The sequence below is a fragment of the Balaenoptera musculus genome, chromosome 5 (assembly GCF_009873245.2).
Source record: "Balaenoptera musculus isolate JJ_BM4_2016_0621 chromosome 5, mBalMus1.pri.v3, whole genome shotgun sequence".
NCBI classification, from domain to species: domain Eukaryota; kingdom Metazoa; phylum Chordata; class Mammalia; order Artiodactyla; family Balaenopteridae; genus Balaenoptera; species Balaenoptera musculus.
In genome coordinates, this window is record NC_045789.1 from 79,125,757 (window position 1) to 79,153,507 (window position 27,751).

The 27,751-nt window shown below is 38.0% G+C and overlaps 1 protein-coding gene across 8 annotated transcripts in view; it reads left to right on the top strand.

The window, feature by feature from the left end:
- Nucleotides 1–25,587, top strand: part of ARAP2 (ArfGAP with RhoGAP domain, ankyrin repeat and PH domain 2) — a 207,940-nt gene extending 182,353 nt beyond the window's left edge. For 4 of the 8 annotated variants that reach the window (XM_036853105.1, XM_036853109.1, XM_036853111.1 and 1 more), the window contains 3 exons: nt 7,065–7,128; nt 13,184–13,318; nt 23,032–25,587. In XM_036853105.1, coding sequence (XP_036709000.1) covers nt 7,065–7,128; nt 13,184–13,318; nt 23,032–23,406 — 574 coding nt within the window. In that variant the 3' untranslated portion in view covers nt 23,407–25,587. The remainder of the gene's footprint in view (nt 1–7,064; nt 7,129–13,183; nt 13,319–23,031) is intronic. The other 4 variants (XM_036853104.1, XM_036853107.1, XM_036853108.1 and 1 more) reach the window with 1 other exon arrangement.
- The last annotated feature ends 2,164 nt before the right edge of the window (nt 25,588–27,751 follow it).

Sequence of the window (27,751 nt, forward strand, 5' to 3'; positions counted from 1 at the left end):
CCCCAATATTATTCTGTTATTGTCGATTTTCCCTTTTACAGCTGTTAGCAGTTGCCTTATGTATTGAGGTGCTCCTATGTTGGGTGCATATATATTTATAATTGTTATATCTTCTTCTTGGATTGATCCCTTGATCATTATGTATTGTCCTTCCTTGTCTCTTGTAACATTCTTTATTTTAAAGTCTATTTTATCTGATATGAGTATTGCTAATCCAGCTTTCTTTTTATTTCCATTTGCATGGAATATCTTTTTCCATCCTCTCACTTTCAGTTTGTATGTGTCCCTAGGTCTGAAGTGGGTCTCTTGTAGACAGCATATAGATGGGTCTTGGTTTTGTATCCATTCAGCAAGCCTGTGTCTTTTGGTTGGAGCATTTAATCCATTTACATTTAAGGTAATTATCGATATGTATGTTCCTATGACCGTTTTCTTAATTGTTCAGGGTGTGTTTTTGTAGGTCCTCTTCTTCTCTTGTGTTTCCCACTTAGAGAAGTTCCTTTGCCATTTGTTGTAGTGCTGGTTTGGTGGTCCTGAATTCTCTCAGCTTTTGCTTGTCTGTAAAGCTTTTGATTTCTCCATCAAATCTGAGTGAGATCCTTGCCGGGTAGAGTAATCTTGGTTGTAGGTTCTTCCCTTTCATCACTTTAAGTATGTCATTCCACTCCCTTCTGGCTTGTAGAGTTTCTGCTGAGAAATCAGCTGTTAACCTTATGGGAGTTCCCTTGTATATTATTTGTCATTTTTCCCTTGCTGCTTTCAATAATTTTTCTTTGTCTTTAATTTTTGCCAATTTGATTACTGTGTGTCTTGGTGTGTTTCTCCTTGGGTTTATCCTGCATGGGACTTGCTGTGCTTCCTGGACTTGGGTGGCTATTCCCTTTCCCATGTTAGGGAAGGTTTTGACTATAACCTCTTCAAATATTTTCTCATGTTCTTTCTCTCTCTCTTCTCCTTTTGGGACTCCTATAATGCGAATGTTGTTGTGTTTAATGTTGTCCCAGAGGTGTCTTAGGCTGTCTTCATTTCTTTTCATTCTTTTTTCTTTATTCCATTCTGCAGCAGTGAATTCCACCATTCTGTCTTCCAGGTCACTTATCCATTCTTCTGCCTCAGTTATTCTGCTATTGATTCCTTCTAGTGTAGTTTTCATTTCAGTTATTGTATTGTTCATCTCTATATGTTTGTTCTTTAATTCTTCTAGGTCTTTGTTAAACATTTCTTGCATCTTCTCGATCTTTGCCTCCATTTTTTTCCCGAGGTCCTGGATCATCTTCACTATCATTGTTCTGAATTCTTTTTCTGGAAGGTTGCCTATCTCCATTTCATTTAGTTGTTTTTCTGGGGTTTTATCTTGTTCCTTCATCTTGTACATAGCCCTCTGCCTTTTCATCTTGTCTGTCTTTCTGTGAATGTGGTTTTTGTTCCACAGGCTGCAGGATTGTAGTTCTTCTTGCTTCTGCTGTCTGCCCTCTGGTGGATGAGGCTATCTAAGAGGCTTGTGCAGGTTTCCTGATGGGAGGGACTTGTGGTGGGTAGAGCTGGGTGTTGCTCTGGTAGGCAGAGCTCAGTAACACTTTAATCCGCTTGACTGCTGACGGGCAGGGCTGGGTTCCCTCCCTGTTGGTTGTTTGGCCTGAGGCAACCCAACACTGGAGCCTACCTGGGCTCTATGGTGGGGCTAATGGCCGACTCTGGGAGGACTCACGCCAAGGAGTGCTTCCCAGAACTTATGCTGCCAGTGTCCTTGTCCCCACGGTGAGCCACAGCCACCCCCCGCCTCTGTGAGAGACCCTCCAACACTAGCTGGTAGGTCTGGTTCAGTCTCCCCTGGGGTCACTGCTCCTTCCCCTGGGTCCCAATGCGCACACTGCTTTGTGTGTGCCCTCCAAGAGTGCAGTCTCTGTTTCCCCCAGTCCTGTCTAAGTCTTGCAATCAAATCCCACTAGCCTTCAAAGTTTGATTCTCTAGCAATTCCTCCTCCCATTGCCAGAACCCCAGGTTGGGAAGCCTGACGTGGGGCTCAGAACCTTAACTCCAGTGGGTGGACTTCTGTGGTATAAGTGCTCTCCAGTCTCTGAGTCACCAATGCAGCAGTTATGGGACTTGATTTCGCTGCGACAGCACCCCTCGTACCGTCTCATTGTGGCTACTCTTTTGTCTTTGGATGTGGGGTATCTTTTTTGGTGAGTTCTGGTGTCTTCCTCTCTATGATTGTTCAGCACCTAGTTGTGATTCTGGTGTTCTCACAAGAGGGAGTGAGAGCATTTCCTTCTACTCTGCCATCTTGGTAGGCTCCCTCCCTTTTTTTCTTGATGAGTCTGGCTAATGGTTTATCAATTTTGTTTATCGTCTCAGAGAACCAGCTTTTAGTTTTACTGATCTTTGCTATCGTTTCCTTCATTTCTTTTTCATTTATTTCTGATCTGATCTTTATGATTTCTTTCCTTCTGCTAACTTTGGCATTTTTTTGTTCTTCTTTCTCTAATTGTTTTACGTGTAAGTTTAGGTTGTTTATCTGAGATGTTTCTTGTTTCTTAAGGTAGGATTGTATTGCTATAAACTTCCCTCTTAGAACTGCTTTTTCTGCATCCCATAGTTTTTGGGCCTTCGTGTTTTCATTGTCATTTGTTTCTAGGTATTTTTTGATTTCCTCTTTGATTTCTTCAGTGATCTCTTGGTTATTAAGTAGTGTGTTGTTTAGCCTCCATGTGTTTATATTTTTTACAGATTTTTTCCTGTAATTGATATCTAGTCTCATAGTGTTGTGGTCGGAAAAGATACTTGATATGATTTCAGTTTACTTAAATTTACCAAGGGTTGATTTGTGACCCAAGATATGATCTATCCTGGAGAATGTTCCGTGAGCACTTGAGAAGAATGTGTATTCTGTTGTTTTTGGATGGGTTGTCCTATAAATATCAATTAAGTCCATCTTGTTTAATGTATCATTTAAAGCTTGTGTTCCCTTATTTTTTTTCATTTTGGATGATCTGTCCATTGGTAAAAGTGGGGTGTTAATGTTCCCTACTATGATTGTGTTAATATTGATTTCCCCTTTTACATCTGTTAGCAGTTGCCTAATGTATTGAGGTGCTGCTATGTAGGGTGCATAAATATTTACAATTGTTATATCTTCTTCTTGGATTCATCCCTTGATCATTATGTAGTGTTCTTCTTTGTCTCTTATAATAGTCTTTGTTTTCAAGGCTATTTTGTCTGATATGAGAATTGCTACTCCAGCTTTCTTTTGATTTCCATTTGCATGGAATATCTTTTCCATCCCCTCACTTTCAGTATGTATGTGTCCCTAAGTTTGAAGTGGGTCTCTTGTAGACAGCGTATATATCGGTCTTGTTTTTGTATCCATTCAGCCAGTCTGTGTCTTTTGGTTGGAGCATTTAATCCATTTACATTTAAGGTAATTATCGATATGTATGTTCCTATTACCATTTTCTTAATTGTTTTGGGTTTGTTATTGTAGGTCTTTTCCTTCTCTTGTGTTTCCTGCCTAGAGAAGTTCCTTTAGCATTTGTTGTAAAGCTGGTTTGGTGGTCCTGAATTCTCTGAGCTTTTGCTTGTCTGTAAAGGTTTTAATTTCTCCATCACATCTGAATGAGATCCTTGCTGGGTAGAGTAATCTTGGTTGTAGGTTTTTCTCCTTCATCACTTTAAATATGTCCTGCCACTCCCTTCTGGTTTGCAGAGTTTATGCTGAAAGATCAGCTGTTAACCTCATGGGGATTCCCTTGTGTGTTATTTGTTGTTTTTCCCTTGCTGCTTTTAATAATTTTTCTTTGTATTTAATTTTTTGATAGTTTGATTAATATGTGTCTTGGCATGTTTCTCCTTGGATTTATCCTATATGGGACTCTCTGTGCTTCCTGGACTTGATTAACTATTTCCTTTCCCATATTAGGGAAGTTTTCAACTGTAATCTCTTCAAATATTTTCTCAGTCCCTTTCTTTTTCTCTTCTTCTTCTGGGACCCCTATAATTCGAATGTTGGTGCGTTTAATGTTGTCCCAGAGGTCTCTGAGACTGTCCTCAATCTTTTCATTCTTTTTTCTTTATTCTGCCCTGCAGTAGGTATTTCCACTATTTTATATTCCAGGTCACTTATCTGTTCTTCTGCCTCAGTTATTCTGCTAATGATCCCTCCTAGAGAATTTTTAATTTCATGTATTGTGTTGTTCATCACTGTTTGCTCTTTCGTTCTTCTAGGTCCTTGTTAAACATTTCTTGTCTTTTCTCCATTTTATTTCCCAGATTTTGGATCATCTTCACTATCATTATTCTGAATTCTTTTTCAGGTAGACTGCCTATCTCCTCTTCATTTGTTAGTTCTGGTGGGTTTTTGCCTTGCTCTTTCATCTGCTGTGTGTTTCTCTGTCTTCTCATTTTGCTTAACTTACTGTGTTTGGGGTCTCCTTTTCGCAGGCTGCAGGTTCATAGTTCCTGTTGTTTTTGGTGTCTGTCCCCCGTGGCTAAGGTTGGTTCTGTGGGTTAGGTAGGCTTCCTGGTGGAGGGGACTAGTGCCTGTGTTCTGGTGGATGAGGCTGGATCTTGTCTTTCTGGTGGGCAGGTCCACATCTGGTGGTGTGTTTTGGGGTTTCTCTGGCCTTATTATGATTTTAGGCATCCTCTCTGCTAATGGATGGGTTTGTGTTTCTGTCTTGCTAGCTGTTTGGCATAGGGTGTCCAGCACTGTATCTTGCTAATCGTTGAGTGGAGCTGGGTCTTGGCGTTGAGATGGAGATCTCTGGGAGATTTTCACCATTTGACATTACATGGAGCTGGGAGGTCTCTTGTGGACCAGTGTCCTGAACTTGGCTCTCCCACCTCAGAGGCACAGCCCTTATGCCTGGCTGGAGCACCAAAAGCCTGTCATTCACATGGCTCAGAATAAAATGTAGAAAAAAAAGAAAGAAAGAAGAAGATAAAATAAAATAAAATACAATAAAGTAAAATAAAATAAAATAAAGTTATTAAAATAAAAAATAATTATTAAAAAAACAATTTTGTAAGTAATAGAAAGAACGAAGAGAGCAACAAACCAAAAAACATATCCACCAATGATAACAAGTGCTAAAAACTATACTTAAAAAAAAAAAAAAAAGGGACAGACAGCACCCTAGGACAAATGGTAAAAGCGAAGCTATACAGACAAAATCACACACAGAAGCATACACATACACACTCACAAAAAGAGAAACAGGGAAAAATATATATATATCGTTGCTCCCAAAGTCCACATCCTCAGTTTGGGATGATTCTTTGTCTATTCAGGTATTCCACAGATGCAGGTACATCAAGTTGACTGTGGAGATTTAATCCGCTGCTCCTGAGGCTGCTGGGAGACATTTCCCTTTCTCTTTGTTCGCACATCTCCTGGGGTTCAGCTTTGGATTTGGCCTCGCCTCTGCGTGTAGGTCACTGAGGGCGTCTGTTCTTCGCTCAGACAGGACGGGGTTAAAGGAGCAGCTGATTCGGGGGTTCTGGCTCACTCAGGCCTGGGGGAGTGAGGGGTACGGATTTCGGGGCAAGCCTGTGGCGGCAGAGGTTGGTGTGACGTTGCACCAGCCTGAGGCGCACTGTGTGTTCTCCTGGGCAAGTTGTCCCTGTATCACCAGACCCTGGCAGTGGCAGGCTGCACAGGCACCCAGAGGGGAGGTGTGGATAGTGACCTGTGCTTGCACACAGGCTTCTTGGTGGCGGCAGCAGCCTTAGCGTTTCATGCTCGTCTCTGGGGTCCACGCTGATAGCCACAGCTTGCGCCCGTCTCTGGAGCTCCTTTAAGCCACGCTCTTAATCCCCTCTCCTCACGCACCAGGTAACAAAGAGGCAAGAAAAAGTCTCTTGCCTCTTAAACAGCTCCAGACTTTTTCCCGGACTCCCTCACAGCTGGCTGTGGTGCACTAGCCCCCTTCAGGCTGTGTTCACGCAGCCACCCTGTCCTCTCCGTGGGATCTGATGGAAGCCCGAGCCTCATCTCCCAGCCCCTGCCCACCCCGGCGGGTGAGCAGACAAGCCTCTCAGGCCGGTGAGTGCTGGTCGGCACTGATCCTCTGTGCGGGAATCTCTCCGCTTTGCCCTCCGCACCCCTGTTGTTGCGCTGTCCTCCATGGCTCTGAAGCTTACCCCCTCCACCACCCACAGTCTCCGCCCACAAAGGGCCTTCCTAGTGTGTGGAAACCTTTCCTCCTTCACAGCTCCCTCCCACTGGTGCAGGTTCTGTCCCTATTATTTTGTCTCTGTTTTTTCTTTTGCCCTACCCAGGTACGTGGGGAGTTTCCTGCCTTTTGGGAAGTCTGTGGTCTTCTGCCAGAGTTCAGTAGGTGTTCTGTAGGAGTTGTTCCACATGTAGTTGTATTTCTGATGTATTTGTGGGGAGGAAGGTGGTCTTACTCTTCCACCATCTTGAAGCTCCCTCTGTTTCTATGTTTGTGTTCAACTGTACTTTCTCTTTTTCTCACTATCTTATAATTTATTTGTTTATATTCCTGGCTCCCCTAATAGACGATGTGAACCTAGAGGGCAACATCTCTGTTTTGTGTAGGTTTTCAATAAAAGGTTACTGAATCAGTGTTATTGGACATGCAGTGGTTTTTCATTTAGTTTATTTTTTATAAGCCTTGTGGGTATTAATGTTTATAATCATAATGAAGGTGGCTGATTAAACCTTTTTCAAAAATCTGCTCTTATGTGCACATACTTTTTCTTCTTAGGCTCAGAGTTTCTGGGGAAAAAGCTGTTTTACAGTCACGTACCTGAGAAAGCAAATGACATTGACCTTTCTAAAAATACCACCGATCATTTTTCAGCAGTTACCAAAGCCTTTGGCTATATTTTGGTTAAACTAGCATATTTATACTATTATTTTGATACTGTACACTTAACAGAAGCCTGAAGCAACTTGTATTGAAATACTCCCATTTTGATTACATTAATGTCATTAAGAGGAGAAACCCCAAGAGGTTTCTGATCACTTACTTGCCAAATAAATGCACTGGAGAATTCCATTGTCTTCTTGAATATTATATTTTATAAACCTTGTTTTGCAGGCACCTGTGTTGTGATAGTTCACAAACTCAGATGGAGTGGATGGCCAATGTCTTTATCGCCCAGGTATCATATCTGTTTCAACTATCCAGTAAAGTATAATAACTGTTTATAGCAAATGTTAATGTGGTAGTAGTTTTCAAAGAATTTTGAATGAGTTTTATGTGTATACTTTTATTTTCTCATTCATGTTTTTTTAAATATATGAGAACCCAGATTTACCCATTACTCTTTGAAAGAGAGTCTACTCTTTGTTGCGTCTTTTTTTTTTTTTTTTTTTTTTGCCAGCCCAGCAGCTCCTCAGCTTGGGGAGGTGCTTCAAGATGGTGGTGTAAGAAATGGACTTGTCTAAGCTGTGGTCCTCCCAGAGTCCCACACTGATCTTTGTTTAGAAAATGTGCTCTTTTCCTTCTTGTTCTCCCCACGGCTTCCTGCTTTTTCCAGAAACAAGGACAGGAACCTACATTTCTTTAAATACATATTGTGTGCTAGATACTTCAAAAGAGTTAACTCATGTATTCCTTGCAACAAATTGCATGGCACTGCTTATAGATGAGGCAACAAAGGTTACCAAAGGCTCCATGATTTGCTTAGGACCATACATTTAGTTAGTGGTTTAACACAGAGGCACCAGAGGCCAACGTCTATACTCAATTCCCCATTTAGTCTCCTCCATATTGGAGGACTCACTCTTTCAGTGAAGGGTTAAATAGACCCATTAATAGGACTGGTTTCTTCCCCAACCTTGTCTGGCTGAATTCCCAGCAATGCTTCCCCACAAGAGCATTGAAATTCACTGGTAACAATTAAGTTGCCACTTTTTATTACTGAGGATGTGCTTCCCTGTTTCTCTCACAAGTGAGAAGTTAATTCACCCCCAAATCTTGTCTTTATTTGTTCTGAAAACCATTTTCTCTGTTCATTTAACTTATTAACCTTCCCAGTGGTTAATAAACACTGCTTTTCTCAGCCCAATTCTACTATTACTACCTGGGAATACATTTCCAGAAAAAGACCAGTGGCTAACTTTTTAGAGACTTTGCTTCTTTTTTGTGACTGTTTAAAAATCCAGATATTCAAGTCCTACTGTAAAAAGAGTAGGCTTGAAGTATTAGTAAAATTGGAACTATAGAGTCTAAAACTGTTACAGTGTCTGGTTATGGCACAACTAAATTGTTTTCAGTTTTATAACTGAAGTCAGTAGACTCTGTAGTTGAAAATCAAGGTGTAAATAGCCAGGAAGCAGAGGTTGCTCTTACCACCAAGTTATTTCTCCCTGACTCACCTGTCCCTCGTTGTGTTGGCCCCAGAGACTCAGCCCAATTACATTTCTTAAGTTCATTCCATTTCTTAGGATTAAGGTAAACACTAAGGTCCTTTTGGATTTGAGGATTTAATGGTTCACCTCCACAGGGAAAGAGATAGGAAAGTAGCAAACGTTAATATATACATTAATACATACACACACACACACACACACACACACAAAATCCAACAGTGAGTGCCCCTTACAATGCATTCTTTCTGGTGCCCTGAATACTTTTCTAATATCCATCCCCATCCTTACCCCTGCCTCAAAAGTCTTTGGCTTACATGTCACATTCTCAGAGAAACCTTCACTGACCTTCAGACCAATTAGACCTTCAGGCTGTAGGAACCCTTAGCATTCTGTACTTCAACACTGTCATACTAATTAAAAAGCATTTGTGTCTTTAGGTTTATGTCTGTCTTTCCTACTAAAATGTAAACTCCATGAGAGGAAGGACCTTGTCAGTCTTATTAGAACTAATTGTATATCTGCATCACAGAACCCAATATATCTTACAAAGTACATGCTTGATTAGTATTTCTAAAACAGTATAGAGGATAATCTGATAAAATTTCAAATAGATATTAGTGTGATAAAACAATAAATAAAATAAGCTAGGGAAAGGAAAGCCAGTGTGACTGATATAAGGAGGACATTGAGAAAGATTCTCAGGGAATACCTTTCTGAGTATCTGAAAGGTGTGCTGAGACCTGTCTGAAATGAGGGAGCCAGGTATGCAGGACAGGCAGAGCATTCCAGGGCAGGGATAGGGGTCAGCAAGGTCCTGACATGTTATAATCTTGACTTATTCCATGACTATCATGAAGGCCTATCTGAGAGAGGATGTAAGCGATGAGGAAGGCAGGGGACAGATGATGTAATCCCAGTTTAGGAGTTTCAGTGGGAAACAAGGGAAAGATATAATCAGCTTATATTACTGGAAAATAATAATTTTGGTTCCTTTGTTGAACTGCACTGTAGGAGGTCAAAGATGGAAGCAGGAAGAACAGCTCTGTGGAAGAAGATGGCAGCTCAGACTAGGGTGGTAACAGTGTGTCTGGTAAGACATATTCAGATCCAGGAATATTTGAAGGTAGAGGCAGTAAGGCTTACAGATTGATCAGCTATAGCAGTTTGAGAGGAGTAGAAATCAAGGAAGAGTCCTAGTTGTTTGTTTGGCCTTGGGCAGCTGATGAGTGTAGGTGACATTATCAGAGATGCAGAAGAAAATTGAGAGTTCTATTTTGGCCACATGAAATTTGAGATGCCTGTTAGACATACAAGGGGATATGATGAGCAGCAGTTTAGGTGTATAGATCAAAAACTCAGTCAAAAGTTTGGGGCCGAAATGTAAATTTTGTGGAAGTCAGCGTTTGGATTGTATTGAAAGGCCATGGGAGGATAGGGTGAGATGAGAGACTGTATGAATGAGAGAGAATTCGAACACAAAATTGGAGAGGGGAGGCTATAGGGAGAGAGAGAGAAAGAGAAGACAGACAAATAAGCCCTAGGACATTCCAAACGTTAAAGGTCAAACAGAAGCGAAAAATTGAGCAAAAGAAATAAGAAGCTTTGAGGAAGGATAACCAGGTGATACGTGTAGAGAATTCTATCAAGGAATTAGAGGATAGAATATTAAACCAGCAGAGGCCCTGAGCCAACAGGAAGCAATGTGAGCAAGTGCATGTGTTCAGCATTGTGAAAAAAAATCATTGTACAACAGAGTGTGGGGCATATTTGTTCTCATATTATTGACTATATATTCTGGCCCACTGAGTGATTATAGATATGATTGGGGCAGAGTTATTTATAATCAGAGTAAATACTTATTGGAAGAGAAGGGAGCCTTGTTTATATGGCTATAGATGCAGAGAGACTGGTACCTTTCATGGTGGGAAAATGAAATTATTGGATGATTACTAATAATTTTTCAATTAAATCAGTGAGGTCGCCACATGTGAGTCAGGGGTGGGTATTAGAAGTGTAGGGGCAGAATAAAAGATGAGATATTACCTTCAGAGAGTGCGGGAGCCAGTTGTACTATACTAGAATATAAAGGGAAGGCTAAGTGCTCACTTGAAATTTAAGGGTAAATTTAAAGTGAGATGAATCTCCAGATTGATTTTCTATTTTTTATTTCCCCTCCATCAATTTGGAGGCACCCATGGAGTAAGTAGAAGTGGGTTTAACTAGGCTTGGGGCTTTGCCAAGCAAGTGTGATAGAAGGAGAAGCAACACAGGACTTGATCTTATTTATAAGGAGGTGAGTATACTGATTGACCATGAAATCTAAGCCAGACTGTGAAGGAAGTGGGAAAAAATGTGAAAAGTAGAATGGTGGTAGAGAATGGACTGAAGGTCTTAAGGAGTCTAAAGAATATTTAGGGTTAATGAAACTAAACTAGGTTACCTGGAAAGATGTCAAGGTCAGAATGTGAGAGGCAGAACCATGTTTATTGCAGGATTATTCATCATAGGCAAGGTATGGAAACAACCTTAAGTGTCTATTGATGGATGAATGGATAAAGAAGATGTGTGTAGTGTGGGTGTATATACACACACACATATATATACAAACATGTATACAATGGAATATTGTTCAGCCCTAAAAAAGGAAATCTGTCATTTGGGAGAACATGGATGAACTTGGAGGGCATTTTGCTAAGTGAATTAAGCCAGGCAAAGACAATTACTGCATGGTATCCCATATAAAAATCAAACTCATAGAAACAGAATGGAACAGTTGGTTGCCAGGGGCTGTGGGGGAAATAGTGAGAGGTTGGTAAAAGGGTACATACTTTCAGGTATAAGATGAATAAGGTCTGAGGATCTAATAGATGACATGGTGACTATAGTTCATAACACTGTATTATATAATTTAAATTTACGAAGAGAGTAGAACTTAAATGTTCTCACCAAAAGAAACCCAGAAAGGTTAAATATGTGAGATGATAGATATGTTGATTAACTCGATGGGGGGAATCCTTTCACAATGTATGCATGTATCAAATCATCACGTTGTACACTTTAAATATCTTACAGTTTTGTCAATTATACCTCAGTAAAGCTGTGGGGGAAAAATTTGAAAAAGAAAGTGGGATGCAGAAATGAAGATTTGGGGATGTGATCACTGGTTATAATAATGAGAGTATGATCCTCAGCTATATGCTCCATGCAGTATGACTTTTGAAGTCACTTATACATAACTATAAATGTTATCAGAACATATTACTTAGATCTAAAGATTTCTGTTATTGGGAAAAATACCTCTTGGATCAATCCAGTGACAACTAATTAGCTGGTATTCACAACATTGTATATCATGTCAGAAAAAAAAATGTGTTTTAAAACTACATTTGCTCTTAGATTCCTCGAAATACCGTTTAACACATATATTATACATCAGTGAGTAAAAGTGTAGGCATAATTCATAGGATTACCTAATTCCTTCCCAGCCAGTATTCTCCCAGCTTTACATGTTGGGAACATCCCAATTATGTAATATCAAAGTTTTTTTTACCAAGTTTAAGACCATGACATAAAAATAATAATATGAAGCTTGTAACTTTCTCTCTGATTGAAATATTGTATAATTTACCATTGTAGATTTGCTGAACCAAAGTAAGCACTTCACTGAAATCCAAGGGTAGATCTGATGCCTATGCACTAAATCTAGTAATAATAGGACCTGCACTGTAGGATCCTTGAGGATTAAATGAGATAATATCTGTATATTGATAAGCACAAAGCCAAGCAGTCTGCCCCTCAATATAACTTAGCTGCTATTTTATAGTGAGTATATAGTCAACATTTGTTGAAATTAGTTCTTTGCTATAAAACACGACGTTAAACTACTAATTGCAACATAAGAATAAGAATCTGTTCATTCTTAAGAGTAGAGGAGAAGAATGAGTAGGCATTTAGCTATATAGTTTACCAAATGGTTTTCATTTCATCATAACGTCTGTAAGCGTCTCATTGTGTGTAGTTGGTATTCTTTCACAGGTTGTTGTCTGAAAATCAATTTGTTTTTCCCAACTTCTGAAAAGTTAATCTACCCTGAAGAATAGAAAAATTCTTTAAAGATTTTTCTTTTATATGCATATCTTAAGGATTTATCATCCAAGAGCTTATATTTTTAACCTATGGATATTTCTCACCTTTGCAAAATTACCTTTTCTCCAGTCATATCTATAATTGCTCAGTGCCCAGAATATGTAGTCAATAGTTTGAGAACAAATGTGCACCACTCTGTTGTACAATGATTTTCAGTATAAATGTCTGTGTACAAGGTAACGTTTCTTTGGAATTCAATTAGATGAAAAAGTAACATTTTTCAAAAGGTCATAAAATAAAGATAATTTTTCCAATAGCCATGCCTTAGGTTGACTTGGGGTATATATAATGTCAAATTATTTTGACACTAAAGTTGTCTTTGGTGGTAAGGGAAAATGAATGTACAGTTGCTTTGATTACAGGGCCTAAAAATGTAGACACGTATATTATTTTTCTTCCACAAAGAGATTTGCCGGTTTCCTTAAATATTTTTCCCCTTTTGGTTGGATAAGTAGTACAGAAGGCATGTATGTGAAGTTTAGAAATTGAACTGAGACCTCAAAGCTCAGTTCACTTAAGAGTTTTACATCCTCAAGCCGTGCCACCATCAGAGTGAACATCATAATTACAAACAGCCTTCTCATGGAAAGCAGATCATCTGACTTGGATATATGAGAAAGGAGCCAAGTGACTATATAATTTGGTGTACCACATAATAAAATTACACACCCACAGCAAGAAATTGTGTTTCCACAGCATGAAAATGATATATGGCCACCAGCTGGAAAGGAACGAAAACGTTCTATAACCAAAACTCCCAAAATTGGAGGTTTGCCTCTAATTCCCATCCAGCATGAGAAAAATGCAACCCAAGACTGGAGAGATATTGAGGTAAGGTTAGGATTTTATTTGTTTTTATATGAATCATAGCATTTGTTTTCTTATGTCTTAATGTGATTAAATGCATTAATTACTTCATTGGTTTCAAAAGCACAGTAATAAGCACTTTGAAAAGCACAGTAAAAATCATATCCACCAAGAAAACTTTATGAATAACCTTATGCTACTCTCTGAAGTTTTATATTTTATTAACTTCTCTTAAATGATCAATTTTAATAATGTCATTGACCACTCAATTAAATATGTAAAATGCCACTTTTTTTTTTTTTTATTCCTAAAGTGGCCAAGAATGTTAAATATGTATATAGAAGTTCTGGTGATAAAAACCACAGTCTCAAATTAGCCTTACAAGTTCACTTCTAACCTCCTTAGAATGAGCCCATGGCAGAATGTCTGGAGCCATGGTAACTAGACTTTCCAGTAACACAATCAAATTTCAGAGGCTGGGAACCGATGGGGTGTCTCAGTTAATATAAGGAACTGCAAGATGACCCCTGAGCATCAATAAAGAAGATTTGGTATCTTTCATGAAAACTGTGTGCTTTCCTTCTCACCTTGAAGGGCAGGGTGACCATAAATAGCATCAGTCTTGATTCAGGAAAAGACATAGGCTGTTTGCACTCAAAACTCATTAGACAATTTGCAGGTAATGTGCATTTCAAGGCCTTAAATGAGTCCCTCAAAGTAAAAAGAAAAGCATGTAAAAGATACTGTTATTTCTTCTTGGAGCCTAGGTTTGGCCATTAAGCTGTGTGAGTTTCTTGCTTTCCAAACAGGAATAACTTTTTTTTTGTTTTTTAATTTTACTGGAGTATAGTTGATTTACAACGTTGTGTTAGTTTCAGGTGTAACAGGAATAACTTTTGAAAGACAAAAGCCATTTTAATTTAGTGATCAGATTTTTTTTTTTTGAAGATTTATTTTTTTATTGATTAATTGATTGATTGATTGATTGCTATGTTGGGTCTTCGTTTCTGTGCTAAGGCTTTCTCTAGTTGTGGCAAGCGGGGGCCACTCTTCATCACGGTGCGCGGGCCTCTCACTATCGCGGCCTCTCTTGTTGCGGAGCACAGGCTCCAGACGCGCAGGCTCAGTAATTGTGGCTCACGGGCCTAGCTGCTCTGCGGCATGTGGAATCTTCCCAGACCAGGGCTCGAACCCGTGTCCCCTGCATTAGCAGGCAGATTCTCAACCACTGCGCCACCAGGGAAGCCCGATCAGATTTTTTTAAAATGTTTTTCCATGACTGTCTTTCCTTGAACATTTATCTCACTGTAATATGCTTCTTCTCTAGAAGATAAAAGCTTTGAAATAATGGTTTATTCCCTTTGTTGCCTGTTCAGTCCTTATGTGATCAAAAGGAGGAATAAGACAGCAAGAACTCAGGAGCTTGTCCCTCCTGCCATTCTGCACTTACAGGTTTTTCTTCCTAATAAACTGCTTTGCAGAACTATGGATTCCTCAGCTAATCTGGAATCTTAAAATTTTAAGAGTCATGTTTCCCAAGAACCCAGATTAGGGAACACAGAAACATAGGGAGTAGATATGTCCTGCTGTGACTCCAGCTTCTCCTGACCAGTGTCTCAGGATTGATTATGGAGCAAAGCAAAAAATAAATTATTAGGATCAAAATACATTAACCAGTATCCAGTACAGAACTGAGGTGATGACTGAATATATAATAATTTCTTACTTAATCCCAAATCCAGAATTTCAGAGACAATTTTTTTTTAGCATACTTGAGACCAGAAAACTGTACAAAAACTGTAACAAAATCGTTAAAGGCTTCGAAAGCAATTTTGTGAAATATTAATTGCTAGAAAATTTGTTAGTAAACTAAACCAAGCTTTTTTGTAAATTTAGTAAATGTGGTAATTCAACAAATTTTAAAATTTAATTCTTAAAAAGAATTAAGACAAAATTAAAATTGCAAGTTTTCATATGAACCAATGAAATATTTGTTATTGAATTAGATTTATGTAAATATGTAATATATTAATAAAATGACAAAGTATTACTAAGATTAGATTCATAAGAAAAAAATATAGTCATATCAACAGATATATTCAAGAAGGGTTGCTTTTCAAACAAATTGTTGACAGATTGGTGAATTTGGTGACTTCCCATTCCGTGAGCTGTCTTGCTTTCATGAGGTTCAGTTGAAACTTGTATGAGAATACCTCCTCCAGGCAGGGAAGGCTTCCTGGAGGAAGTGACTTCCAAAATTAATTGAGTAAATTAGTAGTGAGCTAGTGAATAAGCCAGGGGAAGTAAGTTGTTGACAAAGGAAATCATACAAGATGAGGCAAATAGTGCATAAGAATGTACAAGCTAGATGCTACCTACGGCCCTCTTACTTCCTCTTAGGTACCTACTTCATCATGTTCATTGTGCTCAGCTTTTATCTGTAAGCTCCTAGGGATAATAAAAGCCCTTACTTCATAGCAGGGTGTTCTCTCTGCTGGGAGACACACTCCATTTCAGATCCTCATTTCCATTTAAACAAACAGTTGTCTCTAAATGCCCTCTGACACAAACTGGCATCGTCTGGACCAGCCTACCGTTTACTCTCCTAATTTCATACCTTATCAGTCTTTCTTTTTAAATTATTAAGACCTTAAGGATAGTGCAGCACATAAATGATGCCCTTCTTTCCACAGTAGTGATGCCTTGGCTTTCTTTCCCCACAACATGCAAAGGCACTCCACACACCATATTGTTCATGCAAAGCACTCACTGCCATCTCTTCTTGATTTCTACCAGTTCACTTCATCATGCCTCCCCACCTTTGTATAAGGTTATGTCATTTAGGCTAATATTATAGTTTTACTTGAAATTTCAGCATTACATGTATGAATATTTGGCCTCTAAATTCTGCATCTAAGAGCGTCCCAAAGTCTTTCTGCTGATAATTGAAAAGTAATGAGAACTGTATAATATATAAAACCACTCTATATTGATCCTTGATTTTCCCTAATAGATGTCATATGAAACTTTTTAATAAGATTCATATTTATAAACTGCCAGTCACATTCCTATGCTAAATAGCCATAATTTTTACTAATCTCTCATATTTTTTTTGTACTGTGATAAAATACACATAAAATTTTCCATTTTAACCATTTTAAGTGCATAGTACATTAATTACATTCACATGGTTGTATAAGTATTACTATCTCTCTTAAACATATTCTAATTAAACTTTGGAATTCAACTAGATACTAAATAACTAAATATTTCTTCCTATCAGTTTTAGAGAAGAAATATTTATCTGAGATGTATAATCATGAGCTTATCAGAAAATTCTAAATTGCAAAATTATTTATAAATTATGTTGATTAAAATGTTTTTATTCAGCTTGAATTTGACTGTTATAAAATTTCATGTCCCGATCTGCTGAAATTTAGGAAAATAGAACAGAATATTAAACATCTGAATTTTTTAAAGCTTTCTTCATTTCCTATTCAGAAAATATTTATTGACCACTTCCTGTGTGCAGGCACTGTAATAGGTTTGCACGTCAATGAACAAATCAAACAAAGAATCCTTGCATTGCATTGACTTTCTAGCAGGGCATTCAGATAATCACAAGAGATATAAGTAGCTTGTCTAGTATATTAGAAAGTGATGAGCACTATAGAGAAAAATAAAGAGGTGAGGTGTTGCCCTTTAAACATTATATTAGACATCCTTAGTTACAGCACTGTTTATGCTACTCAGTTTCATTCTTTGTTTTTCAAAATAGTATTTTAAAAAATTTTTATTTTATATTGGAGTATAGTTGATTAACAATGTTGTGTTAGTTTCAGGTGTACAGCAAAGTGATTCAGTTATACATATACATGTATCTATTCTTTTTCAAATTCTTTTCCCATTAGGTTATTACAGAATATTGAGCAGAGTTCCCTGTTCTATCCAGGAGGACCTTGTTGGTTATCTATTTTAAATATAGCAGTGCTTTGGGTAGTATAGTCATTCTGACAATGTGGATTCTGACAATGCAAGAATATGGTATATCTCTCCATCTGTTTGTGCCATCTTCGATTTCTTTCATCAGTGTCTTATAGTTTTCAGAGTACAAGTCTTCTGCCTCCTTAGGTAGGTTTATTCCTAGGTATTTTATTCTTTTTGATGAGATGGTAAATGAGATTGTTTCTTTAATTTCTCTTTCTGATCTTTCATAGTTAGTGTGTAGAAATGCAACAGATTTCTGTGTAATAATTTTGTATCCTGCAACTTTACCGAATTCATTGATGAGCTCTAGTAGTTTTCTGGTAGCATCTTTAGGATTTTCTATGTATAGTATCATGTCATCTGCAAACAGTGACAGTTTTACTTCTTCTTTTCCAATTTGCATTCCTTTTATTTCTTTCTATTCTCTGATTGCCATGGCTAGGACTTCCATAGCTATGTTGAATAAAAGTGGTGCAATTGAACACACTTCTCTTGTCCCTGATCTTAGAGGAAATGCTTTTAACTTTTCACTGTTGGATATAATGTTAGCTTTGGGTTTGTCATATATGGTCTTTATTATGTTGAGGTATGTTCCCTCTATGTGCACTTTCTGGAGGGTTTTTATCATAAATGGATGTTGAATTTTGTCAAAAGCTTATTCTGCATGTATTGAGGTGATCATATGGTTTTTATTCTTCAATTTGTTGATGTGGTGTATCACACTGATTGATTTGCAGATACTGAAGAATCCTTGCATCCCTGGGATGAATCCCACTTGATCATGGTGTATGACCCTCTTAATGTATTGTTGGATTCAGATTGCTAGTATTTTGTTGAGGATTTTTGCATCTATGTTCACCAGTGCTATTGGCCTGTAATTTTCTTTTTTTGTAGTATATTTGTCAGGTTTTGGTGCCAGGATGCTGATGGCCTCATAGAATGAGTTTGGGAGTTTTCCTTCCTCTGCAATTTTTTGGAACACTTTCAGAAGGATAGGTGTTAGCTCTTCTCTAAATGTTTAACAGAATTCACCTGTGAAGCCATCTGGTCCTGGACTTTTGTTTGTTGGGAGTTTTTTAATCACAGTTTCAATGTCAATACTCCTGACTGGTCTGTTCATATTTTCTATTTCTTTCTGGTTCAGTCTTAGGAGATCATACCTTTCTAAGAATTTGTCCATTTCTTGCAGGTTTTCCACTTTATTAGCGTATAGTTCTTTGAAGTAGTTTCTTATGATCCTCTGTATTTCTGTGGTGTTGCTGTAACTTCTCCTTTTTCATTTCTAATTTTATTGATTTGAGCCTTCTCCCTTTTTTTCTTGATGAGTGTGGCTAAAGGTTTATCGATTTTATTTTTTCAAAGAACCAGCTTTTTAGTTTCATTGATATTCTGTTGTTTTCTTCATTTCTATTTCATTTATTTCTGCTCTGATCTTTATGATTTCTTTCCTTCTACTAACTTTGGGTTTGTGTTCTTCTTTCTCTAGTTGCTTTAAGCGTAAGGTTAGGTTGTTTATTTGTAATTTTTCTTGTTTCCTGAGGTAAGATTACATTGCTATACATGTCCCTCTTAGAACTGCTTTTGCTGCATCCATAGGTTTTGGATCATTGTGCTTTCATTTTCATTTGTCTCTGGGTATCTTCTGATTCCCTCTTTGATTTCTTCAGTGATCCATTGGTTGTTTAATAGCATATTGTTTAGCCTTCACATGTTTGTGTTTTTTATGGGTTTTTTTCTTATAGTTGATTTCTAATCTCATATCGTTGTGGTCGGAAAAGATGCTTGATAATGATTTCAATTTTCTTAAATTTACCGAGGCTCACTTTATGGCCTGGAGAATGTTCCATGTGCACATGAGAAGAATATGTATTCTGCTGCTTTGGGATGTAATGCTCTATAAATCTCAGTTAAGTCCATCTGGTCTAATGTGTCATTTAAAGTGTGTTTCCTTACTGATTTTTTGTCTGGATGATCTGTCCGTTGATGAAAATGGGGTGTTAAAGTCCCTCACTATTATTGTGTTACTGTCAATTTCTCCTTATATGGCTGTTAGTATTTGCCCTATATATTGAGGCACCTATGTTGGGTGCTTATATATTTACAATTGTTGTATCTTCTTCTTGGATTGATCCCTTGATCATTATGTGGTGTCCTTCTTTGTCTCTTGCAACAGTCTTTATTCTAAAGCCTATTTTGTCTGATATGAGTATTGCTACTCCAGCTTTCTTTTGATTTCCATTTGCATGGAACACCTTTTTGCATCCCCTCACTTTTAGTCTGTATGTGTCCCTAGATCTGAAGTGCGTCTCTTGTAGACAGAATATATATAGGGGTTTTGTTTTTGTATCCATTCAGCCAGTCTGTTTTTGGTGGGAGCATTCATTCCATTTAGCTTTAAGGTAATTATCAATATATATGTTCTTATTGCCATTTTGTTAATTGTTTTGGATTTGTTTTTGCAGCTCTTTTTTCTTCCCTTCCTCTTTTGTTCTCTTGTGAATTGATGACTAACTTTAGTATTGTGTTTGGATTCCGTTTTCTTTTCTGTGAGTGTATCTATTGTAGATTTTCAGTTTGCAGTTACCATGAGGTTTTGATACAGCAGTCTATATACAAACAAGATTGTTTTAAGTTGTTGGTCTTTTCATTTCAAATGCATTTCCAATATCCTGCATTTGTGCTCTCCTCGTCTCACAGTTGCTGGTTTTGGTAATCATATTTGTGTGCAGATGATTTCCTACCTTTACTGTATGTTTGCCTTTACCAGAAAACTTTTCTATTTGTAATTTTCTTGTTTCTAGTTGTGGCCTTTTCTTTTCTGCTTTGAGAAGTTCCGTTAGCATTTGTTGCAAAGCTGGTCTGGTGGTGCTGAATTCTCTTAGCTTTTGCTTGTCTGTAAAGCTTTTGATTTCTCCCTCAAATGTGAATGAGCGCCTTGCTGGACAGAGTATTCTTGGTTGTAGGTTCTTCCCTTTCATCACTTTAAATATATTGTGCCACTCCCTTCTGGCTTGTAAAGTTTCTGCTGAGAAATCAGCTGTTAACCTTACGGGAGTTCCCTTGTATGTTATTTGTCTCTTTTCCCTTGTTGCTTTTAATGTTCTTTGTCTTTAATTTTTGTCAATTTGATTACTATGTGTCTCGGCATGTTCTTTTTGGGGTTATCCTGCCTGGGACTCTCTGCATTTCCTGGACTTGGGTGACTGTTTCCTTTCCCATGGTAGGGACGTTTTCAGCTACTATTTCTTCAATTATTTTCTCAGATCCTTTCTCTCTCTCTTCTCCTTCCAGGACTCCTGTAACGTGAATGTTGGGGCATTTAACGTTGTCCCAGAGGTCTCTTAGACTGTTTTCATTTCTTTTCATTCTTTTTTCTTTATTCTGTTTTGCAGCATTGATCTCCACCATTCTGTCTTGCAGCTCACTTATCCATTTTTCTGCCTCAGTTATTCTGCTATTGATTCCTTCTAGTGTATTTTTCATTTCAGTTATTGTGTTGTTCATCTCTGTTTGTTCTTTAGTTCTTCTAGGTCTTTGTTAAACTTTTCCTGTAACTTCTCAATCTGTGCCTCCATTCTTTTCCTGAGATCTTGGATCATCTTGCAGTATCATTACTCTGAATTCTTTTTCTGGTAGATTGCCTATCTCCGCTTCACTTAGTTGTTCTTCTGGGGTTTCATCTTGTTCCTTCATCTGGGACGTACTCCTCTGCCATCTCATTTCCACAGGCTGCAGGATTGTAGTTCTTGCTTCTGCTGTCTGCCCTCTGGTAGATGAGGCTAAGGGACTTGTGCAGGCTTCCTGGTGGGAGGGACTGGTTCCTGCCCAATGGTGCATGAAGCTAGGTCTTGTCCTTCTGGTGGGCAGGGCCATGCTCAGGAAGACTTTAAGCAGTCTGTCTGCTGATGGGTGGTGCTGTATTGGTTGTTTGGCCTGAGGCGTCCCACAACTGGAGCCTATAGGCCGTTGGGTGGGGCTAGGTCTTGGGGAGGAAATGGCAGCCTCCAGGAAGGCTCACACCAATGAGTACTCCCAAGAACTACTGCTGCCAGTGTCTTTGTCCCCCACAGTGAGCCACAGCCACCCCCCTGCCTCTGCAGGAGACCCTCCAATACTAGCGGGTAGGTCTGGCCCAGTCTTTTATGAGTTCACTCCTTTTTTTCCCCTGGGTCCTGGTGTGCATGAGACCTTGTGTGTACCCTCCCAGAGTGGAGTTTCTATTTCCCCCAGTCCTGTGGAATTCCTGTGATCAAACTCTGCTGGTCTTCAAAGCCAGATTCTCTGGGGGCTCCTCCTCCTATTGCCAGACCCCCAGGCTGGGAAGCCGCATGTGGGGCTCAGGACTTCCACTCCTGTGGGAGAACTTCTGTAGTATAATTATTTTCCAGTTTTGTGGGTCACCCACCTGGCAGATATGGGATTTGATTTTATCACAATTGTGCCCCTCCTGCCATCTCATTGTGGCTTCTTCTTTGTCTTTGGATGTAGGGTATCATTTTTGGTAGGTTCTGGCTTTTTTTTTTTTTTTTTGGTTGATGGTTGTTCAGCAGTTAGTTGTGATTTTGGTGTCTTCCTAAGAAGGGGTGAGCTCACATCCTACTACTCTGCCATCTGCAAAATAGTCCCATTCTTAATATTATACTACCCCTTTCATTTCATCTTCTCTCTCTCAAACATTTGTAATATAATAAAAAATTTTTCTTTGGATTTCTCCTTTCTGTGCTTTGCAATTTTTACTAGGGAAATATTGAAAAAATTCCTTCAATTCTTGTTTGTGAAAAGAAAAATGACTATGCCTTCCTGCCCCCACCTCCCCTGACCCAGCTTTTTGGGTAGCCTTTTGCTGTGGCTCCATATCCACTAGATGCTTGCTTCTCTGTTGTTCATTCTTTTATCTTACATTTGATGAGGTTGTAGTCACCTTTGAGAATCTCATGAGAGTTCTGGACGCCAGTACTTGCCCAGTCACAAGACACCTTGGATGCTAGTTAAGAAAGTGCACCTCTGTCCCAATGCAAGTTGTGTCTCAATGGAATTCTGGTACCTGTAGGCACTTAAAGTTCACTGAATGAATGTGTACTTTAATCCATTGATACAAAAGTGGGTTTTAATACATGACTATATATACCTTTCAGTATATTCAGAAGTATATCTATGGGTATATATTTCTGTGGGATTCTAATAGGGCATTATGTGGGGAAAAGATTTCACTAGTCAAATATTTGGGGAAGAGAAAATAGAAAAAGAAGTCAAACAGATTTTTCTGCTGTAATATTTCTTAGCTTCTTTAATATGCTAATATGTATTGTGAATCTCAAGAAGGGTCTGTAGTACAGAGCCTTTCCTGGACTCATGGCCACGGAGACTCCCTTTTTCCTCTGTCCTTTGGGTATAACACTGTAGGAATTACAGATGCATGAATATGTGACACATCTAAGCAGCAGTGAATTGGAAGAGGCAAGTTTGAAATGAGAGTCAATTTGAATAACTAACTTGAAAGACATCTTTGAAGTGGTATGTTAAATGCTTGTTAAAATGAATTTCCGTGATCTCCATTTCAGTTGATTTTGTAGCTCTGAGATCAGTCTATAAATTCAGACATGCTGCTTGTGCCAAAGTCAAGTTAGTTAGAACCTAAATCATAGAAATAAATTCTAATACAAGAAGCATCAACTTTTATGTGCAGAGTATTCTTTAAACAAAGTGTGCCAGATCTTGCTTCCCTGTGAGATGTTTTGTTTTATTTTTAGAGTGCAAAAGCAGAACTCGAAAGGCTACGGCTCAGTGCAAAGCGTGACCAAGAGCCTGGGGATGGCACCTTAAAGGAGAGAGCCTCCATCGTGTCCCAGTGCCTGGAGCACAAGGATGAGAAACTTCGAAATCGAACCAGAAAACATTGGAGTTTCAACTGTCTGGAGGACACAGAGGCTGAGGTCCTTCAAGGGCAACAGAAAGGCCAGAAAGGCCTAAAGACATTGAGGAAGACTGAGGACAGGAATGGCAAAGCTACTTTGGACTCTAATAATAAGTTACCACCAAAGGTCATCGAAGAGCTTAATGTGGTTCTACAGCGGTCAAGAACCCTTTCAAAAGAGTTACAGGCTGAGCAGATGGTGCAAAAATAAATAAAATGACTTGTCTTGCAAATTATTTTTTTAAATATTGTATACAATGTATGTGTGCAAACCAGAAACCAAAATATATTTCATGGTTGGTGAGATTTGTCTAGCTATCCTTAACCATTTAAAGAGCATTTTAAACTATGTATGTATATATAAGTGTAAGATTCACTGTGTTTTGTTCTGAACAAAGCCTGTACAGTTCAGCTATATTAACCTTGTGTAGGAAGGCATTGGGTTACTGAGTGGCCAACCTTTTGAAGTACAGTTGACCCTTGAACAACATGGGGCAAGGGTTGGTGTGTTAATCCATGCATAATTTATAGTCAACCCCCTCCCCTGTATACGAAATTCCCCTGCATTTGTGGACTGAACTAATTGTGGATCATGTAGTGCTGTAGGAGTCACTGTCAAAAGATGTCCATGTATAAGTGGACCCATGCGGTTCAAACCCACATTGTTCAAGGGTCAACTGTAGTTGTCTAAGTGGTGTAAATTTATGAACAGAAATCACAAACTGTACTGTATTGTATAGAATGCTCTGTATAAATGAAGCCTATGAAACTATATGTAACACATTTTGCACTTTGAGAAACCTTGTATATAAAGTTACCATATGTTTTTAGGTTTACATAGGGTCCACCTTAGGGGAAAAAAAGGAAGTAAGTTGCAAAGGGGGAGGATTTATTTTAGTGGCTGCCTATCAAACCACACTTTAAAAAGAGGCAAAGAGTTGAAAATGTCCTAAAAGTCAAGGAGGTCAGGGTGAGATTCATTCTAGTTCACTGTTGTTGACCAGACCTTGTTCATGACAAACTGCTTGTTAAGAAAAAAGTCTAGTGACTAAGTATTTCCCAAGATTAGTATTCAGCCACTAAACATGAATAGTGGCACTGGCCACTCTTCCTTACAGTGTCAGTGAATCAGCTGCAGTGCTAATCCATTCACTACACTTTAGTTCTTTGCAGGTGGCTGCTGAGAGGAAACGTACACTGCATTGAAGAGATTGTGTGCACAGGACCTGGCATGGATGACACTTGCACTGTTGCTGTATGCAAGCAATTTTTTTTTTTTTATTTAGAGTTCCTTACTATCATTTTGGTATGAGCAACATTCATCATCACAGGGTTTTATTGTTGGTTTTTTGTTATTGTTTTTCTTTGTATGTTCATTTCTTATTAAGACTGAGTCAGAGTTTACTGGAAGTGTACAACATATGGCCATCTGCGGGTAGGAGTTAGATTAACTATTGATACTATACTTCTGGGGGCTACCAGTTCACTTTTAACCTTGTCTTTTTTTCTTTTTTTTTTTAATAAAGCAGCAGTCTCTTCCCTGTGCCTGACGAATAATGACAAAGCCCTCTATTTTTGTTTCCACATAAAGAGCACCTACTGAATTGGTTATTTTCCTCAGACAGACAATACTGTCTAGTTATAGGTGACATTAGGGGTGGCACTTTTTGTCAGTTTCTTTAGAATTTTATTAGGTCTGGTGAGTTTTGATCAAAATTATTTTAGGTAGCCAAGCTTTATTTCTAGCTTTATTCCCCTTGCACACAGTGCAAGTGGCATCCATGCGAGGTCGTGTGCACACAGTCTCTTCAATGCAATGTACGTTTCCATTTCCTTTTCCCCCTGTTTTTCAGGTGTCTTATCAGAATTTGTATACAGAGGCCCATACTTCAGTCAGTCCAATCATAGTGCAGTATAACACTGTTTAATGCTATGAATTTCTTCATTGCAAAATACTGATCACTTATATCTGGTGGTGATAAAATAGTTTACCATGGGAGTGTGATATTTATTCTTTAAATCCACATAGATTGGAATTTTTTTAAAGAGAGAAACTGCTGGTCAGTTTATAGGTGGCACTACTGGGGAGCCTTCCTTTAAAAAGCAAGAAATCAAGGTATTTAGGAAAAAATCTAAAATAAACTATTATTTCTGGTAAATTATATTTATGTTTTATGAAATAAGGAGACATGAAAATTATGTTGGACAATGGGAAAGTATCTTTTTTTTTAACCTGCCTTATTTGAATACTTTTGAAACTTGAGCTTAAAATCTAATAACTTCTTTTTCCCTTCCCTTCCTGTACAATTGTCTCCATTTTTCAAGTGTAAGATAAGGACTAATGATGACCTCCCATATATTTTGAGTAAAAATTAAAATTGTTTTACAAGTCCACTTGAGTGTGACTGATTTTCAAAATAACCACTTCCAACTTTTCAAAATAGAGAAATAAATCAAATAGATTGCCTTTCCTTTTTGCCTTTTTTAAAAAATCTGAATTTAATATACACTTCAAACTAGCTGTCATTTTTTCAAACATGTCAGTATGAATATTGTTCTTTTTTAAATGATGAATATATGCAGACATAACACAAACAGATTGATGGTACTCTCATTTCTAGAGCCCTAAAGTTAATAAAACTAAGCAAAAGTAATTGAAGCAAAAATATGATGTGCACATAACTATATTAGCTGCTAATTTGCATTTACATTTGATAATTTTTAATCCTAAAATAAACAAACTATATTGTAAAAGGAAATATTTTTGAAAATGCACCAAATTTATTTGGATAGATGATGGTAGTATCCAGATATTTGCACATTTTCTCAAACTTTTGATAATCACTCTGGGGAGAAGAAGATGTAAACTTTCACTATCTCATCAAAATTTGCACCAAGACTTTCATATTACCAACAATGTGGATATCCTATCATGTGTACAATCATCACATTTATTTCTAATCATTTGGAAATAGACATCACAGAAATGAATCTTGTAGATGACTAAAATTTATCTGCTTTACATTTTATAGTTATTATTTTTAACAATTTTTTGTTAAATGTTTTAAATTATTTTGTATGTCCTTATCTTCTCTGCCATGGCTACTATATGTTGAATGTAACATTTTTAAAAATTGAGATACCTGTACAGATTTAAGACTTTTTGTGAATTATTAAAGTTCAGAATCTAAATGTCCTCATCCAAGAAGTGGGAATAACACTGATGTTGTAGTATGACTCATATACAGTTGGCCCTTGAACAACACAAGTTTGAACTGTGCCAGTTCACTTATACACGGATTTTTTTCAACAGTAAATACTACAGTACTACACGATCTATGTTTGGTTGATTCCACAGATAGGGAGAACCAACTCTAAGTTATATGAGGATTTTCAACTGGGCAGAGGTCAGCACCCTTAACCCCCAGATTGTTCAAGGGAAAGAGCTGCACAGGTCCACTTATCTGTGGATTTTTTTCAATAAGTATTCAGTTGGCCCTCAGTATCCACACATTCCACATTCACAGATTCAGGCAACTGTGACTGCAAACTTAATACGCTATTCATGGTTGGCTGAATCTACAGATATGAAACCCATGAGTATGAAGAGCTGACTATGGGACTTGAGCATCCTCAGATTTTGGTATCTGTAGCAGGTCCCGGAACCAATCTCCTGCAGATACTGAGAGATGACTGTATACATATTTTTATATGTGTGTGTATATCACATACCTGACCCATAGTATAGGTGTAGTAAATGTTATTTATTAATTTATTAGTTTTTCTAGCTCTCATTTTCTAGCTCTCATAAGTTGATACTTCTTACTACTGTTTTTCAAATTGCTTATTTTTTTTCTTATCCCTTTAAAAATATGTTATACACTAATAGAACAGATTACCACAGGTGGTAGGATGAATTGTGTTTCCCCAAAACCCATATGCTGAAGCCCTAACCCCTAGTACCCCCAAATTTGGAGTATTTGGAAATAGAGCCTTTAAAGAGGTGATCAAGTCAAAATGAGGTTTTTGGGGTGGGCTCTCATAAATCTGACTGGTTTCCTTATAAGAAGAGGAAATTTGGACACACAACACACGGGAAAAACCGTGTGAGGACACTGCAAGAAGGTGGCCATCTGCAAGCCAAGGAGAAAGGGCAAACCTGCCAACATCTTGATGAAACCAAACCTGCCAACATCTTGATCTCAGTGTTCTAGCCTCCAAAAAACATTGAGAGAAAATAAATTCCTATTATTTCTGCCACCTACTCTGGAATTTTGTTAATGGTAGCCCTACTACACTTTTATATTAATCTGTTAATATAGGTGTCAGATGAGCAGAATGCTCCCTGGTATTTTCAAGCACTAGTTCTTGCACTCTTGTTATTCCACATCTCAGAATAACTTTGTAATACTACATCAGAGTTACACCTATCATAATGATTAATGAAGGATAAGAGAGCATTTTGAGATGTAACTACTTAGAAGTCAGCTAGCTAAATAACTTGAATACTGAAATAATACAGCACAAACAATTCAAAATTGTTGCCCAGCAAAATT